The sequence below is a fragment of the Ambystoma mexicanum genome, chromosome 11, assembly GCF_040938575.1.
Source record: "Ambystoma mexicanum isolate Mex_15411 chromosome 11, UKY_AmexF1_1, whole genome shotgun sequence".
Lineage (NCBI taxonomy): Eukaryota > Metazoa > Chordata > Amphibia > Caudata > Ambystomatidae > Ambystoma > Ambystoma mexicanum.
This window is the reverse complement of record NC_090934.1, coordinates 863,055,161-863,070,179: the sequence shown is the minus strand read 5'-3', so window position 1 is coordinate 863,070,179 and position 15,019 is coordinate 863,055,161. Positions and strand designations below refer to the sequence as shown.

Genomic DNA, 15,019 nt, shown 5'->3' with positions numbered 1-15,019 from the left:
ACAGGCCAGCGTAGTGCTAGCACGCTGGCTAAAATCTTAAGCTGTATGGGAAAAATGAACCATGCAGGGTAAACGGCTTGCCACCGTCACTCTGTCTCCCCTTGGCCCCACCACCCACCTCCCGTAAAGTACACCTTACCCGCAACCCCAACAGGATTAGAAGCTGACCCTGGTGAGTGAATAGAATCGGGAGCACAGGGTTTCACTTTCAGCGCCAGCATTTTGTTTTCTCTTGCGTTTCCTCCCACAGAGGCGCACACCATGTCGCCATTGCTTGCCATTCAACTGAAACAATGCTCTCAGAGCCGCGCAGTCAGGTGCCCCATGCCTGCTTTGCAGGATTCCTCATGCTGGGAATGCACACTCTGCAGTGAAGCACCGTGGGTTGCAGCAGACGCCTGAATCCGCGTTTAATGGCGCGTAGGAATGAATGGCTCTATAGTGTCACCAACGGCAGCTTCTTTATGCATTCAAAGTTGGCAATGCGCAGCACCCTTGACACATGCGTTTTAAAGTTTCACTTGGGCGTTCAATCTACTTCCTACAGAACTGAATCACAATGCAAACCTCTTTTTTTCTTTCAAACTCTGGAATGCTGATTAGCCCGTAATATTTGCTGTTTAAATTCATAATCTGTTTGTGGCTCTGTACATTGATGTCACAATATGCATAGCAACAAGCGGGAAGCCTGTGTCAAGCCATTATTAGAGCAGGTGACTTTACAACACAGGTGCTCCTGGGCTGTGTATTTTAACAGAAGAATCATATGGCAGTTTACAGCAATCAAGAAGTGCCGTATCTGGTGTGAAATAATCAGCCAGTCCTGGTTTTTAGGCTCTCTTCATACTGCGGTAGTAGTAGTCATCCACTATGATGTAAAGAAACTGCAAATACTATACAACAATGCAAAATCGCCTGCGCTAAACAAATGTAAGGCTGCTGAATATTACTTTTCTGCTTTCTTCCTGTCTTCACCAATGTTCCACTTTCATCTAGATCACCTCACTCGCGGTTTCACCAATCTTTCATCAGTGACTTGCCGATGGCAACCTTTGTTCAACACAGCTCGGCCTTGCACAAGTTCTCTCAACTCAACGGCTGCTGGAGAAACGTCTCCCTCGCCATGCCACCACCTCTCTCTCGCTCTGAATCCTCATCTTGGCTTAACGTTCTTCTCCGGTCTCTCGAGGCTTCTTTTCATACACTCTGGTTTTCTGAGTCCTCTCCTTGTTCCCGACTTCTCCCCAAAAGCTCTTAGGGTTCTCCCTCCGTCGGGTTCGGAGCCCTCCTTAATGATTTAAGCAAAGTTTTCTCCCTCAGCCGGTCTCGTACCCCTCTCAGTTTTCACAAAGAACCAATTTTGGACTTCCAGTCCCAGAATGCATTGTTATGTATTTTGCTCCAACTTCAAAGCCCCCAAAACGGCACTTCATGGCTTTGGGAGCTGCAGGAGTTTCAATGGGGATGTGTATTGAGGTCAGGGTCTCACCGCCTGCCCCTCAGAGATCTGGACTCACCTACTTGGCCCAGGGGAGGAACTCTGGTGTGGCACTGCTAGGAGAACCAGCTGCCCCTGGTTTTGCCTCCTGGAGTTACATTTCCCTTCTCCACACTGCAGCCTCCCCTGTGTTCAAAGGTCCAGTGCTGGGTAGTTTCCTCTTCCTCCAGGTCTCCCAGGGTCTCTGCAGCTCACTTGCTCTTCCTCTGGCTTCTCAGAACCTTCCAGCATCCCCAGGTTGCTCAAAATGCTGTTCAGGTGTGAGCAGTTGTCCCTCCCCGCCTGACTCTGCCTGACCCCATTATCTGGACAACATGGAGACTGCCCATATGAATCCATTGCCCCTAGATTCCTATGGGTAATCCTCATGACTCTCATCTGCCTCTTCTTAAATCCCAGCCCCTGTGCATTTCAATAGGGGCATGGGAATATGGGAAATGTGGTGTTCTAAGATGTGGATTTTTGTCTGGTAAAGGGGTTTGAATGTAGGCTTGTTGAAAAGTGGGTTTTGAGGAAAGAGGGGTAAAACTCATGTTGGAATTTAGGGATGGTCTTTGTTTTCCCTGATGGTTTTGCCTTTTCCTTACAGAAATGTTCAGGGGTATGGTGGGACTTTGTTTACAATATCCCATGACAACTGATGGGATGTTGGGTAGGGGTGTATCATAACGGGAGGAATACCATGTCTCGCCCGAGGCAGTGCCTCCCATAGTCCCCAAGGACAACTCGTCCGCCCCCAGGGTTGGGATCCAAGAGCGATGGCCCTCCCCTGGCCACCTGAAGAAAGGATCCACGGGAATAACCTCGGAGAAACGCCTCAGGTGTCTCACAGCACATGCTTAGTTCTCAAAGTGTTATCTTCCTAAAACAAATTCCTATATAAGATGGGATGCACAAGGTGTGAGGCTTCCTAGCGCACCAGAGGTCACAATTAAAATGCAAATTCTGGTGATGCCTGAGCCCCAGCCCCAGATGTCCTCCCTTTTTTCACTTGGGCTAGCCTCTATAGTTGAGGGTCATTACAATAATCTAGACCATGGGAAGGTATCCCTGTTGGGGATGCATTGATAATGAAGCATACAATTGTGTACTACGAGGTGTTTTGTCTGAATTTGTGGCAGAGGGCCTGTGTGACGTCATTAATCCAAGATGGCTGCCATTACGGATACTAGTTTCGTTCTATGAAAAATGTGTTAAGTAGGTTTTTTGTTATACACGATCACAGGAATAGAAAAGTTAATATATGGAATTTTTGTATATCTTTTACCGTTTCCGAGATAAAGCCTCGTAAAATATTGCCACTTCAATCGCAAACCTTCACTGTTTGCTCACTAAATCAGAAAGTTTGAAATAATTTGCAACTTTCTCATTGAAATATACCATTTATTAAGACTACAATAGCTATTTACATTTGAATAGAGAAATTGAGGTTTTACAGGTCATTTTCTTAATCCCAGAGTTGATTTTCATCTACAAAATCATTATCACTGAACTCTCTTAGGCCATCACACATACAGTTTTGTGCACCTTATTGACTGAGCTTGGCATTTCCAATGCACAGCAAACCGTCATTTGATGCATGCACGCCGTACCAACTGTATGATTGGTTGTGGTGCACATGGAAGCCTAGATATAGCAGGAGAATCTTGATTATCTGCCTTCTCCCACCCGAATTGTGATGGTTCTGGGAGATTTTTTAGTGTTGTTGATCAGCGCGTCACCACTCCATCACCTGGTAATTAGTCCAGAAGATATATGGTATTAGAGAGGATCTTGTTGGCAGCAGATTTTCACTTTGAAGCTCTTTTTTTGTGAACATCCATCAAGGCAGTAGACCAATGTCTGAAATTTTGTTCTTGGTGAGTAAACTTGACAAATGAATCGCTCTATCAATCGTTCATCTTCCTTCTTAAATTCTTCCAGACATGCAAGTCTTCCCAAAGCTTCAAGGGTTTCTTTTTCGGAAGTCTTGAAAACTTTCCAGAAAGATTGTTTTCCTTTCTTCGTAAAGCACCCGGTAACATCACACCCTGAAAGAACATGAACGCCTACTAATGTCTTTACTTCTGTAGGCCCTTAGCAGGAGCACACACCTTTGAGAGCTATACATCTTCTATTAGTTCCAACAAACATGCTGCCAGATGGGAAAAACATTGACCGCCACAGTGAAAGGACAAAAACATCGGAATCAGATGAAAACATTTGGAAGGTAGTAGCAGGACGACGTGATACATAAAGGGAGTGAATAATTATTTTTGGGTCTGCCTCCTCGTGTGTGCTTTCAATGTCTCCAACATAATTTCCATCTGATGACTTGGCTTCATTCCTCCAACTGGCTACCAGGCATCTTTATATCCTCTGTGCATGCATAATTGTTTTATTTGAGAGGTAAGCTGTTAACTCATCTTATGTTTAGAACGAAATAGGAGGGTCCTCATGTAAATAATATGAATGATTGTAGAATCTGTGATTTTGTACTTAACAGTTGTTGCTTTTCCTGCTCTCTTCTTTCCCAATGAATTGTTGACTGTATTTTCTAAGTAGGTATCAAATGCTAAATGAGTTTCACCATAATTGAGCAGATAAGGTTCTATTTTCTTGTTGAATTTAATTGCAAGATCCTGGCATGTCTACATATATGACTGGTTCTGTAGTGCTTGCAATTCTGCCATTCCACAAAGGACATGTGCTGAATAGGTTTGCTCTGGTACAGACAATGTAACAAATGTAGAGACCTCTGTCCTGTTAGAAACCTATGTATGTTGTTTCCCTTCCAGTATCATTTTCAGCTTGCTTTTGTTTGCAGCTATAATCATTGCACCATTTTAAGTTTAACATTTGAAAGAGGTACTGGACTGAATTTGTATTTTCTCAAGCATCAATGTCAGTTCGACTTCTGTGAATCAATTGGCAAACGTGTGAACAAAGAGCGATCTGCCTTCAACTGCACCATGGTGTCTGATACTTTTGTTTTAACAACTTTGCATGCACTTTTACACAGCTCAAGGTTCTCTTTCTTCATTGGTGCGCACAAGCTACAACTGTCTAATTCAATCCGGTCTTTTTTAAAGCTGTTGTATATTTGGCAACCTTTTTCTGTCATTCTTGATGTGTCCTTCTGAATTGTTTCATAAAAAATCTGCCTTTGTCGAGATGGTGGACAAAAAAGGTCCTAGACAATGTTTAATAGAGTCACTCTGAAAGGAGCTATAGATAAAATTTGGATTGTTAAATTGTAGCAGTGGCCATTTTGGATTAATGATGTCACATCAGCCCTATGCGACAAAATCAGACAAAACAACTGGTAATACATGTTTATATGCTTCATTTGTAATGCGCCCCCGGTATTCATAACTTCCCTTCATTCAGAATTGAACAGAATTTCATTTTTCCCTCAACTATAAACCATTGAGTAGTCTGTGCCAATGTTTTAACAGTTACCACCCTTCAAGTGGAAAAACAATGCACTTTGGTCTGCAATGTTGTGTACTACTCTAGGGGCCAATGCTACTACCCCCAACTGTGGACAGACATTGGTGAAGTTCATCCTCCCATTGGTAAAACCCTCATCTACCTGCCTATTAAGTAAGGCTTTATTCCAAGATGCTGGAGCAAATCTGACTTGTTGTCTGTTGTCAGACGAGTATGACGACGTTGATTGTTCTTCATTGGTTTTACCCTTGCTTGTGGGCAGTGCTGGAGCATTTCACTTAAGTGGTGATATCTCTCTTGCGCCAACACACCTCAACACCGAATCTCTAAAACCTCAGAGCCCAGAACATGCCTGCACACACTTAAAACTATGTCTACCATAAGGCATTGGCCAGTTGTAAAAGGACAATGGGGGAGTGTTGATTGCTGGCTGGGTAATTTGTTGCCGCAATGTAGGGAACGGGTGATCTATGTGCTTCAAAGACTGAAAGAGATGAATCATCAAGCTTTCCAAAGTAACCAATTGTTCTCTCTGTACCTGGAGACCATAGGATTACACCCCTCAGTGTTGTTGCATCAGGTGTTGTGTCCAATGTTCACCCTCTGAGGCTCGCCGTACTGTAGCTGCATATGGGGCCCTGTGCTCCCTCTTCTGCAGTCAATTAGGATGGCACATATAGAGGATCCCTCACCAGTGTTTTTGGGCAGAGATCCCCCATCTCTGTGCTGTTAGTTTGTTGCTCTTCTGAGGGATTTTATTCCCCCATCTGTGCTTAAAATGTGGTTTGTGCTTGGCATATCTGCTTGCTTTGCATTTGAATGTGGTGCTGTGCCTGCAATATCTCATCCTCGGTGCGACTGGAAGGTGTGTGCTGCCGCCGGGACGCCCCTCCAGCTGCTCTCTTGGGGTGCTGTGCCTGTGTACGCTTTTTCACCAGATTCTTTTTCTCTTTCCCTTAGTGGGTACCAAGCACACATTGTAACGTAAGTGATCAGATGGTTTATGCGGCTGAATGCTTCTCCACTAACCAGCTCCTGACTAACCCTGAGCATGGTGGTGTGGCCTGTGAGCCACTGAGTTGCAATAACCCCTATGCCCCAGCAGCCCACAGAAAGGAAATGCCCTTCATACAACATCAAAGGCTGCCTGGCAACGGGAGATTGGGGAGAAGCATTCCGCGTGAGAGGTTTGCTTAGTTGTAGATAGTCTGAGAGAATGAATGGTGATAGTGGGTGCAGAGGAAAGACTGTCAGAGAAAGAGCAAGAGACGGCCTGAGACAGGGAGATGATCCGAGAGGGACTGACTAAAATAAGACTGCATGTGATGTATGATTATGTGTGCGTTTGTGCGCATGTTTGTGTTTTAGAGAGAGACTGCCTGTCTGTTTGAGGCAAAGATGGAGAATGCTTGATTAAGAAAACAAGAGCTTTGTGATTCCAAATCTATTTTTCCTGGTTAACGCTGATACACTCATCTTCATTATGACTGCCATTTTGAGCTTTTAGTCTCTTCCTGGTTTAAGCGCCCAGCTTGCTGCATGGCCTTCCCTGTCATTTTGCAGCACCATCTATTACTCCAACTTGAATTAAGTGCTCAATACTGCTCTGATGGAGTGCTCAAGCTTGGCTGGCAGCATGGGATAACTGACTGCTCCACCTGACCTATCATTGACTGAAGATTCTTCTCTTGTCCCCTGACAGGAAGTGTGCGCTGAGTGGGATGTCTAGAGCCTGTAAGCATCGGATCCAGCTGGGGGATTCTGGGAATTATTACTACATCTCTCCATCCTGCAGGGCCAGGGTAAGTGTTACATTCTTTACTGTCTACCTATGTTTTCCCATATCCATATTGCAGTATTGTAGGGCTCACTTCCCCCAAGCATGCTGTAGGTATGCCATACTGTGTTAAGATGGATTTTCAGAATCAGTCCTTGGGGAGGATTCTGAGAGGCCACCCTATTTTGTCAACAGAGTCAAGACACTTCAGTCTAACCAAACTCAATCAATGTAGTGTAATTGAGACTTTAGAAGGTATGGGAGTGGTGAAGTTATACAGTGAGACACACATATAGATCTCAAATACATCACATTATTTGGCAAGTATAAAAAAAACTATATTTAATCAACCTTAACACACACTAAGCATATCAAATCAGAGGTAAGTAGCATTACTAAAACAAATCTGTAAACATATATACATCCACCATTGATGAACTCGCTAGAGATCTCCCACCCTTAGAAATAGTTCAGCAACGAAACATGAAATTGTAGTCAATAAAGTGAACAGAAAATAGTTTAAAAGCAATGGTCTTGGGGGGGTCTGTTGAAGTGAAGAACAAGTATTGGCAAAGCCATCAGGTAGGTAAACTGTACCCGTGGGAAAGAAGCAAAGGTAGGTGCAAAGGATTAGGGGTCCCCTTTAAATCCTACCACACTAGGAAAAGCCCATGGGGGATCATTGGCCAGAAATCCCCCACTCACGACCAAGTAAGGGAGAAGTAGGGTGATGACTTTGTGTCGTGCAACCCTATGGCGCAGGGTGGAACCACAGGAGTGCAAGCCCCCCCCCCGGCCTCTTTATCTGGAAACCACCACTAGGGTCACTAGATTCACTTTGCCCACTTAACGTCAATCATTGGTTCCCATGCAGGTGGTCCATGGGCTGCATGTGCAGTGGTAGTTTTCAAGGGTGTTATTGTGACCAGCCAGGTGACAGTTCTGTGCTCTGGCAAGACTGTTCCAGATACCTGGCAGCTGGACGACCCAGAAACCTTGAGGTGAAAGTCCACCTTAGATACCACGGTGCCAGGAGACCTCTGGGACTTGACTAAATCAGACCGTGGCAAAGAACACCCTAATCAGGGCAGCAAAATAAAACTTGTGGCACAAAGGAAAGATTGTGCTTTCCTATGCCTGTATACCTCTTGCTTCTGCCAGTCTTTTAAGTGTGCTTTAGATGTGATAGGAGGTGCTTTCTTCGTACTCTGTTGCATGCTGTGATGTCATGAAAGTAAAGTGTATGGAATGCTGCTTGTTTGCGTGTGTTTGTATGTGTCTGTTTGTTACCTTCTGTGTGTTCCATGTATGACCATTGGAGAGAGGCTGATGGATGAAGAGGGTGTGCTGGTGCATGCCCCTTCCTAGTGTATGTCTATTGCTGGGCCCTAGACCATCCTACATCTGTAACCAAGTAAATAAATATTCCTTTTGTACCCGAGGCACCTGGTCTGCATCCAAGAGAGTATTAAACATCAGCTACCATAGGGCAGCCCATCAAAAAAGGGTTGCAGTGGCATGGATACTTCAGTAGGAGTCCCTCTGACCATAAAGATATGGTCATTGAGCCAAGAAAACCAACAACACGAACAAGCAAACATTTTAGGGGTCAAATACAATGGACAGCATGTTAGGACTTCCAAAGCCCTACCAGACTTCAGAAACACCATATCTGAGGCAATACATATGCTCCCCTCAAAGTATAAGGCTGTACCACCTGAGGATGGGAGTAGCATGGACAGAGCAGGCAGGCTTATCTTGGGAGGGAGAGAGGACTGTAGCTTAGCACAAAGAAATTGTAGCATGCATATGGTCCAAGGAAACACTGAAACACTATGTTTTGTGAACATAAAGGCTTTATTTAAATAAAAGTAGACCAAGATAATTCTTGGGTAAGTATTATAACCTCAAATAACACAATCATAAAAACCAACTCAATACCTATTGTATGCAAACCAAGGTATAACCTTATTTAGAGGAGAAATAAGCAAGTCAAGATAAGTCAAACCTAAGGTTATACATTCAGGATAGTAATATACTTTTCTTGGGGAATAAGACCAGGTTAGATATACTTTAAGAATACAATCAGCATTTCAACGATAGTTGACCCTGACAGTCAGACAGTGACACTCAGTTATAAAATCACACAATAGACCAATCGTGTTACACGTATACTCTTTGCAACATTACTTTTCAGAACTTAGTTAAGAACTAGTAAATCTACTTTCTGGAGGGGCCTCAAGGTACTCAATGATAAGTATAAACACTATACATAACTATTCTTGAATGCACTATGCAAATCAGGGAGAGTAAAAACCCTATTAGACTTTGAGAAAGACACAACGTATTTCAAGCTAAGTAAATGGCCTATTGGCAAATAACTATCTTTTATATAATAGCTAGACATACCCAGTATACTTTTAAGAAGTGTATAATGCATTTTCTAAGGTAAGTAAGAACTTTATGAAACTATTTTAGAATAGTACCAAAGAAATCCAGAGAAGCATAACCCAGAGTTACAAGTGTAGATGAGCAGCAGCTAATCAAGGTGAGTAAGACCTATATACTTTTCAAAGGAGCCTCCAGCTTCCTAAAGGTAGGTGTAAACCCCAAGACTGTTTTAGATCTGTATAAAGCAGACCAGGGAAAGCAAATCCCAATCTTACGCTCAGTGTTATTCAAGGCAGGTAAACCCTATTGGTAAGCTTTTACACTCATTCATTTAAGCAATAATAAAACAGTAGCAACACGTTACTTTTTTAGAAGGGGCGGAAACACCATTCAAAAAGACTTGCACACTTTTTAGAGCGGCAGAATGCAACTCAAAGGTACGCATAAACTTAATTACACTTTGTAACTTCTTCTTTCTCAGAGAAGTCACCAGAGGACGCTTCCAGCAAAGGATTCTTTATAGATTCTCGTGGCTCTGTGGATTTGGTGCCTTTGTACAGCAGCCAGATAAAGAACAAATATAGGTGTTTGCTTCACTCTCTTGGTCCTGCACTCTGGTGAGGTGACTTCAGGGATCCGAATTGCATCTCTGGAGATCCAGAAGGAGTTCACCAAAGTTTCAGAGTCGGACTTCAGAAGTCCATGCACTGTGCTCAGCTTGAGCTCCTAGGGTATTGGCGGTTTGTAGCCCAGCAAGGTCACAGCACATTGTGGAATGGCTCAAAATACAGGTCTTCTTGGGACTAGTGGATCTCACTAGCCTCTGGGTAGGAGTCCTTGCATTTGTGACTCCTAGGTCACACAGCAGGCTCTCTGGTCACTGGAAATTCCTACAGATGTCCTTTCCGTCTTCCTCTTAGGTTTCAGCTCCAGTGGTTAACTTGCCAGCAGCTTCCAGGTTTGGAGAATTTATCAGGAACTTCAACACAACTTCTGCAATGTCTCCCTGCAGTTTACAGAAGGGGCGGTCTGGCTGTCCAATCAGGACATCCAACCTCCCATTGAGACTTGGTTCACTCTCTGAGTTAAAGTTACCAACCAACTACTTTTTCGTGTAAGTAACTTTTAAACACTTATTCTCTTTTCTAGGGAAAAGGCCCAATCCTTAGAAGACTTTCCCTTATTCTTGGAGCATGGGTGTTCTCACTGGCAGAAGGGGGTCACTAGGGCAGGTCAGGATAGGTTCTCAAGTAGCAAAAGGCAGAGTTCCTAAGGAAGGCTGTTAGAACAAGTACTTTACTTTAGAGTTAGTTTAGGATCCAAGGGCTTCACAGAAGACACCCTAGGAGGATTCCAGCAGGGGCCTGGGTGCACTGGACGAGAGGACTCCCAATCACAGAAGAAAACCCAGATCCACACAGGAAACACAAGCGACTTAAGATAAGTAAATACCCTAGCCAGCACAGTACCTCAGCACAAAGGATTTTGCTGCAGGAGGACTTCAGGATCTGCAGCCAAAAACCCGGTTGTTGAATTTCTTCATTAAGAAGACAGAAAACAGGACACTGGAAGGACTTTTGCAGCAGGGATCACGGGGAAGGCTCTAGGTAAGGTTTTCCTTGTGGCTGGATGCGGCTTTGTGGATCTGGCGGCTTTTTCAGGAGTTAACCAAAAGAAGAAAGAAGGGACACTTACAAAAAATGCTAACAAAACATGTTAACCTCAGCACTCAGAAACACTACCAAAGCCATATGTGTATGTGTTTTTTAATGCTTTTTGATACTCGTGCAATGAATAAGGAAATTAATTAAAAGATGAGATTTTAGAAAATGGCTTGTACATGGTATTAATCATATTACACACAGCCCGTATTTGCTAAGTGGCTTTGGTATTGTTTCTGAGTGCTGAGGTTAACATGTTTTGTTAGCATTTTTTGTAAGTGTCCCTTCTTTTGGTTAAATAAATATATTGAATCCTCACTTGGTAGGAGGGATTATCACCACCGTGTGGGGCAAACCCCTGAATGAAATAGGGCTTTTTCAGGAGCACAGAAGACAGAATATTGCTGGTCGGATTCTCGTTGTTTTCAAGGTCCAGCACTATGTTGAGGGGAATTTTCAGACTGTTTTCAGACTGAAATCGTGCTTCTGACAATCTAGCAGGATGCCCACAATGTTTCAGTGACATTCGGAATTCAGACGAATATGCACCATGCAATGACTTGAGGTCCCACTGTATTGCAGACCCGCAAGGTAGCAGCACAGTGTGGAATGGCTTAAAATGCAGGTCTTCTTGAGTCTAGTGGGTCCCACCAGGCTCTGGGTTGAGGTAATTGTTTTCGTGGTCCCCAGGTAGATCGGAAAGAAGGGCTACAGCAGGCTCCTGTTACACAGCAGGCTCTCCGGTCACTGTAAATCGTTTCAGCCATGAATTCTATATCTTCCTCTTCAGTTTTGGTTCCAGTGGGCGACTACTTCTTCAGCTTCCAGGTCTGGACTTTTATGCAGGAGCCCAGCCAACCAAACAGCCATGCAACATTCAAACTTGAGGGGTGTGGGGGGGTTGGCAATCCTTTCTGGACAGCCAGCCTCCCAGTTGGAACTGGAATCTCACATTCAGGCTGGAAGACAAAGGGATGCAGAGTTTTGGACTCCTCCCTCGCTTCCTGGCTTCACAGACACTATGGAGCTTTGACAGGGAGTCCACAGGACTCCTGCTGAAGATATAAATCAGACAAAGACATTTCCCACTCTGGATGTCAGGAGAAGGAACAAGAAAGGACAAGGAACACTAAAATGGCGAAAAAACAAGACAGGGGCCATTTTGGTAAAATGAGTACCCATTGGTGCCTTGACCGGGGCTGTGCAAACGGCACGCAGTAAAGGTGCACCAAATTGATAAAAGGTATCACTGCCAGCAGCCATTAAAGGTAAGGTTGTCCCTGTAACAAAATGGTTACAATGTATCCCCTTTCACACTGAAACTGTATCTCCCCAGCACTCCACAGAAGGTGGGGTGTGCTGGTTTCACTTAATAAAATGTAAAAGGGATCCAAAGATCCATTCACCATTGGGAACTGTAGTTCTCACAAGGTTAGCCACATAACGTTAAAAGGGGAGCTCCTACGGAAACCCAGCAACAATAGGCACTTATTGCCAAAAGGTTGTGAAAGAGGATAACTTTTAAAAGACATTATGGATAGTCTTACAAATGACACCCATAAAAAGAGTAAAAGATTCCATGAGTGTGGGAAAAGGTTCCTACTCACAGAGGTATAAAGAAAAATATACCAATAGTAAAATGAAAAAGATCTGGGGTTCACACAGGTCAGGGAGATTTATCATTACTATAAAAAATCATACCTAACCCCCTCATTTTATTTTCAGGATGAATTCCCACCAGTCTGTTGCACACGTTTGCCATCCCGGACACTGGTTCCCATCAGCAACCTCTTGAAGGTCTCATCTGCCTAGCTTATTCTGCATAAGCAAGCCACTGACAGAGTTCCTATGCTCACGTTCGGAGTCCGATCCCTGTTGGCTCTTCCTTGCAGGCAGTATCCACCTAAACTACTAGGCCAGCAAACCATCCCATAGAGATTCCACATTCACCCCCAGGTCCAGTCCCTATCCGCCCCCTATAGGAGGCATTATCCACATACCCTATTCTACTTCCATGCTCAGCCCAGGGTCTGGTTCTCAACCAGTCCCCCATCGCAGATGCTATCCTTGGAACATATTCCGGATTTGGAACTAAGAGGCCCCTCTGTTGCAGACATCGACCATCCATATTCGGGTCTAGTTCTACTAGCCTCCTGTTGCAGGTGTCTTCCACCTACTATGTTCCTGGTCTGGCCCCCATCGGTCCCTTGTTGCATTGGTCATCCCCCTATCATATTCAACACTAGAGCTTCTTCATACCAACACCACTGTCCAGCTTAGACTGGATAACCGTGGAACCATGACAAGCCCTATCCTACAGCTAAGAGGGGTTAAGCAGGGGTGCGTAACTGCACCCCTGCTCTACAACCTATTTGTGTCAGACACTCCTTAGCATCTACAGGGAGCCCGCAATTGTCCGCCCAAAATTGGTTTAAAGCACTGTACGATCTTAGTGTATGTGGACGATCTTGTGATACTCGACCACCCATTTAGTGGGATCCTCAGATCGGCCGAGCGACTCTGGCAATATGCACAGGCCAATGAACTGGTCATTAATCACAGTAAAACAGAACTAATCTTGTATACATCTGGTAAGGTCGCACTGCCCTGTATGATGTAGGAATATTGGAAATAAAGTATACCCACTCCTATAAATATCTGAGAGTGGACTTTGATAGCAAGGGTAAATATACTATATGCACGCAGGCGCATAAAATAAAGGCAGCACAATTAGCAGCAATGATATACAAATTTACGCGGGACCAGAGTGGGATCTCCTTCTGGGCACCGTGCCAACTGTACATACAATGCCTTGTACCAATGGTAACCTATGGTCTAGACTCATTGATAAATATGAACCTAAGTTGGCTTCAGCTAATAGAGGGTACATTTTGGAGAAGGCTCTTAGGTCTCCCGCAGTGCATACCTATGACCGTTTTAAGATTAGAATTTGGGATTTTTTCCCTTAAGGCAATTGTACTGCGGAAGAGAGCCGAATTGTATATTAAAATCAAGAACAATCCCACTAGCCCTCTATTAAAGGTTGTGAAGGAAGATTTGTGTGCTGGAAAGCAACCTAAGCTAGGAGCCCAAATGGAAACATTTTTCGAAACAATCTGTTGGACTCCTGAGTGGGGGCAGGACAATGAACATATGTTCTTCCATCTGCATAAGCGCTTAAACCTGTGGGACTGAGAGCAATTATGTGCATCTGGAGAACTTAAAAAGCTACACTTTTATAACATATGTTCCATTTACTTTCAAAAAGGCCCAATTACATCTAAATCTGTCCTTCAGAAGCGTTGAGGTGATTAATCTTGTTGCGCATTAACCACCTGCCAACTCTTGAGTCCATTGGCCCAGAATTAGGTTTGCCTAAATCAGAAAGGCACTGTAGAATACGTGAGCTGCACACTGAGCCAGAAACAGCTAGATATATATTAACTCCATGTCGATCGATGAGCATCAGCCATGGGAAAAACCTTGGGAAGTTTGTCAACGGACTTGAACATATTGGGGATGTGGATTTTTGGCAAGAATGTATTCACACACTTAATCCCAGGTTACATTTAGCTTTGTTTTGTATATGGTCGGAAGCAGGAAAATCTATTAAACACTGTGCAAGGGCAGATATCTTGACCTTGCATTTTCTCCGAAAGGACCAAAATGGAGAATTGGAGAATTGGGATTTGAAACTCAGACATTTACTGCTACCCCTGATTGGTGCTGTGGGGAAGCCAGGAAGGGTTATTGTGAGCATCATAGTGACTATGATCATGATTGACTGGCACTAAGGTTTGCTTATTTAATGTAATATTGTCATACTCCTAATCTATTTATCATTCCTATTTCTTACCTCCTTACCTACACTTCTACCTATTTTATTCTATTTATTTTATCTATCTCAATTAGCATTGATAATTGATGGGATGTATTAACTAATGCAATGTCTATATGTATTACGTATTTACTTGAATTGTGTGCATTTGTTTATCTGAACTTATGTGTAAAGTTTTATTTGTATATAATATATAACATTAAATAAATAAATAAATATTCAACACTGATAAGCCAGTCCATTCCCTTCCCAACATCATCTTCTGGGGTCTGATTCCCACCTGCCCAACTCTGCTTGCATTTATGACCAAACTGGCACATGGCTCTGATGGCCACAAATTCTCTTATTTGGTATTCTTATGGCCACTAATCCTGCATAATCTACCAAACCATTTGTTGGTTGATGCTGCATCATTTCCTGCA

At 43.6% G+C, this 15,019-nt stretch overlaps 1 protein-coding gene across 6 annotated transcripts in view; it reads left to right on the top strand.

Annotated features, from left to right (window-relative positions):
* The window catches only part of RAB3IL1 (RAB3A interacting protein like 1), a 517,042-nt gene that overhangs the window by 460,882 nt on the left and 41,141 nt on the right, over nucleotides 1-15,019 (top strand). For 3 of the 6 annotated variants that reach the window (XM_069623894.1, XM_069623897.1, XM_069623893.1), the window contains 2 exons: nucleotides 5,891-5,914; nucleotides 6,633-6,732. In XM_069623894.1, the coding sequence (XP_069479995.1) occupies nucleotides 5,891-5,914; nucleotides 6,633-6,732 (124 nt within the window). The remainder of the gene's footprint in view (nucleotides 1-5,890; nucleotides 5,915-6,632; nucleotides 6,733-15,019) is intronic. The other 3 variants (XM_069623895.1, XM_069623898.1, XM_069623896.1) reach the window with 1 other exon arrangement.